Consider the following 3781-nt stretch of genomic DNA (forward strand, 5'->3'; position numbering starts at 1 on the left):
CTAGTAAAAATGTACACATACAACTTTATAATTGTTAAACAGATCTTTAACTAGTAAAACAGTTGCAGTAACTGTAAAACTTGTAACAGATTAGTGACCATTAAAAATTTTTTTGTTATGATCTTTATTATTATAGAAAATGGATACACATAAGTGTGACACATTAAAAACACACACAACTTCTTACTTACCTGAAGTTAAGTGCATATAACTATCTGCAAAAACAGCATCACTGTGTGATATTATTGCATTTTACATCAAAAACATACTTTTGATTTTCCCAGAAGAAAGTTTTTTAATCAGTCTTAGCAAAATGTTGATGGACTGAAGGAAACAGACATTTTCCACTTTAACAATACATTCCAAAAAAGTCAGTGATGAAAATTGCAAAGCAGGAAAAGCTTTGAAACATTACACCATACTGTTGTTGAGTTTAGTCCACTCAAAAATGTCCTGCTCACACACAATGTCTGTGTTGATGAGCAGATAGCGGTCTCCAACGCAGAAGTGCTTTTGACAGGCTGCACACTTGAAACACTCAAGGTGGTACACTTTGTCACGCACTCGCATGGTCATTTCAAAGGCACGAATTCTCTTCTCACAGGAAGAGCATAATCCATCCTGTCCAAACAGTCTGCAAAAAACAGTTTGTCATTAGTTTTTTTATTTTATTTGCAATCATATACAAATTGTATAAGGTGGCAAAATCAGATGTTTTAACATGCAGATAAAAATAAAGTATACATAAAACTTTTTATTAAATTATTATTAATGCTCCCTCTTGCCTGCTGTTCTTGTCTGTAAGTGATTTCAACAGATTGAAATCAATGATCTCAGAATAAAAAAGAATTTAATCTTACCTGAGGTAGTCTCTTCGACACAGCTTCCTTCCTAGTTTATAGTAGAGTCTCCGGCCAACCTCTCCCAGTCGGCAGCTGCAAAGGTCACAGCTTAGGCAATCCTCGTGCCAATACTGCTCTAGGGCCTTGAGGAAAAAGCGGTCTCCGATGTTTTGCTGACAACCACCACATGTTAGCATTGATGGAGGCATCTGCAGGACCTCATCGACTGGTTCTCTGTGGAAGAGTTAAATACATCTTTTATTCTTTGAGGTCGAAATGGTGTGGTCCTGGCATATGACCGTTTGACAACTCACTATACTCAACTTGACACTGTTAGATAAAGTAAGTACATTTATTTACATGCACCTCCTTATCAGCTAAGTCAGCACATAATAGAAGAAATTAATCACTTATGACCAATTTAGTAACTCTGCAGAACATAAAATGCTGTCTATTTCAGTGCACCTGCTATACACTCAAAAAGTGTCAATTGGGACGGTATGGAAAATGCAAATAAAATATTCTTATATTGAGGTTTTAGTTCATTTCAGACAGTATGAAATCAAGAAATAAATTTTTTTGTCTTGTCAAGCTGGGATGGGGCAATTTAGGGCTTAGTAATGAGGTAAGAAAATACTAAATTATATTTATTTAAACAGTTGATGTCAACAAGTGATTGTAATCATGATTTGGTTGAAAGTCCTTGAGGGACAAAGGATCTCTAGTTTGTCAACAAATGTGTAAGAAAATTATTGAAATGTTTAAAAACAATGTTCCTTAAAAAAAAGATTGGAATGAATTTTTCCCCCTACAGTGCATAATATTAGTAAACAAAAAAACTTCAGTGCAAGAGTGCAAACCTAAGCTAAACACATATGATATCTAATCCCTCTAGAACCACATCAGTGATGACACTGCATCAAGAACCATCATTTATCAACAGCTGATATAACCACATGGGCAAGGAATTACTTTGGCAACCCTATTTGAAGTTACAATAACTAATGCCACTTGACCTGTACATCAAGTTCTCTGGGCTTGAAGGTATCTGGGATGGACATTCACACAGTGGAAACATGTATTGTGGTCAGACAAATATTCCAGATCTTTTTTTTTTTTAAATGGACGGCGTGTGCTGAGGACCAAAGACGAAAAGCCAGGGTCTATCATGGTATGGGATTGTGTCAGTGACCTATGCAATGATAATTTACACTTCTGTCATGTCGCCATTAAGAAAGGACATTGAGATTTTAGAGCAACATATGCTGTCTTCAAGAAGACATCTTTTCCAGGGACGTTTTTCAACAAGACAGTGCAAAACCACATGCTGCACACATTACAAAGACCTTGCTGCAAAAGGAGAGGGTATGAATAATGGACTGTCTGCACTCCTGACCTTGATAGAGAATGCGTGGACAATTTATAAACTAAAAATGCAACAATGACAACCTTGTACTGTTGCACACCTTAAGACCTGTTTGCAAAAAAAATGGGACAAAATACAACCTGAAAAACTTCATCGCTTGGTATCCTCTGTGCCAAAATGTTTTTAAGTGTTGTGAGAAGGAATAACTACTACACTAGAAAATGGTTCATGCTTTACCATCCCAACTTTTTTGTAATGGGTTGCCTGAAATGCAGAAATGAATGTATATTGAATGAAATTATGTTGAACATACAAAACATGTAATATACTGAGTTCATACTGTCTGCAATTATTGTCAAAGCAAATGTAAGATGCACTGCGTTTTTTTTCTCATACGTCCCAGCTTTTTTGGATTTAGGGTTGTATTCACATCACCAAAATAATTTTTGAGTTGGAATATGTAAATGCAAAAAAAACTGTGTATCTTACATTAACATTTACTTTGACATTAATTTCATTATTATTTATTCATTGTCTGTTTTAGCACTTTAATTTCTCTCCTGCATTATTTACTTTAATTAATTATTTTGACGTAATGCACAATGTTGTTCTTCAGAAAAAATACAAATGTCGAAACACTGATCCTTTTATTTGCGTGTTAACGGGTCGTAAACCGCAGCTACGAAACTGTAAAGTAAGGTAGCAACAATTCCACACTGTTATGCACCTGTCGCTGTTTCAAGTGTTTGGTATCGCTTAAACGCTGACTTAAGAGGCCTACACACAACTACAGTGTACAATGTAGCCTACTATTATAAAACAATTATAAAAACAAACAGCAACTTACTCGTTAGCCTCCAGGGTTTTCCTCTCGATTGTAGATGCCATTTTAAATTGGTCAGCCTTGGTTATATAGCAGGACTCAAACTACTGTGTTTTTTGCGAGAACGTAAACACCTCAGAGAATTTCCGCTACTTCGTCCATGTTTTACAGATTTCAGTAGAGCTCTGTTGCGCTACAAAGGATGCTCAGTGCTCGCTCGCTGTCTTTGAAATTATGGTCGACAGTGTGCTGTCAAATTCAGTGTCCTTTATTTTTTTTCGGAAAATGTTGCAGCTCAACAATATAACAAATAGTTTCGCTTTCAGGCTAAAAATAAAATTTGATTCACACCACTGGCGCAGGTCCTCGGTTGTCCAGAAGTAAGAACTGACGATTTAACTACAAGTTTCCATCTGGTGTGCTGTGCTAATGTTCTGACTCTGCATGTGGACTCATGGCATTTTAAGAGACCCAGCCCTCAGGAGGCTATCTGTTTTCATTTCCCGCTTCCTGCTCACGACCGCTTGACAATGAGAGGAAATAGCGCTCTTACTGAGCAGCAAGAGACCAAGATTTTACGGCCCATTGACTTCAGAGCACGTATGAGACAGTAGGTCACTCACTCGCTCTCGCGCGCGTGTTATTATTATATTTAAAAATTAATATACAATATAAAAAATTACCTTTGGTACAAATGCGTCTTAACTTCACTAAAGTTTACCTTATTTTGTATACGAAAATCATTTAACG

General features: G+C 36.4%; 1 protein-coding gene across 1 annotated transcript; it reads right to left on the reverse strand.

Annotated features, from left to right (window-relative positions):
• Positions 1–212: 212 nt before the first annotated feature.
• lmo2 (LIM domain only 2 (rhombotin-like 1)) lies at positions 213–3580 on the reverse strand. The gene is made up of 3 exons (XM_063004573.1): positions 3056–3580; positions 861–1076; positions 213–634 (listed from the first exon to the last, which is right to left on the reverse strand). Exons 1-3 carry the CDS (start codon positions 3094–3096, stop codon positions 412–414), a joined length of 480 nt encoding a protein of 159 aa, XP_062860643.1. The 5' UTR covers positions 3097–3580; the 3' UTR covers positions 213–411.
• Between the last annotated feature and the right edge of the window lie 201 nt (positions 3581–3781).

Source organism: Trichomycterus rosablanca, chromosome 11 (genome assembly GCF_030014385.1).
Source record: "Trichomycterus rosablanca isolate fTriRos1 chromosome 11, fTriRos1.hap1, whole genome shotgun sequence".
NCBI classification, from domain to species: domain Eukaryota; kingdom Metazoa; phylum Chordata; class Actinopteri; order Siluriformes; family Trichomycteridae; genus Trichomycterus; species Trichomycterus rosablanca.

What these genes read in the sequence shown, in the direction of transcription:
- lmo2 (XM_063004573.1), bottom strand. Translation starts at nt 3,096, where the DNA reads ATGGCATCTACAATCGAGAGGAAAACCCTGGAGGCTAACGA. An exon ending in AAAACCCTGGAGGCTAACGA is followed by an intron (nt 1,077 to 3,055) that starts GTAAGTTGCTGT and finishes ACTCTTCCACAG; the next exon opens with AGAACCAGTCGATGAGGTCC. An exon ending in TGTCGAAGAGACTACCTCAG is followed by an intron (nt 635 to 860) that starts GTAAGATTAAAT and finishes TGTTTTTTGCAG; the next exon opens with ACTGTTTGGACAGGATGGAT.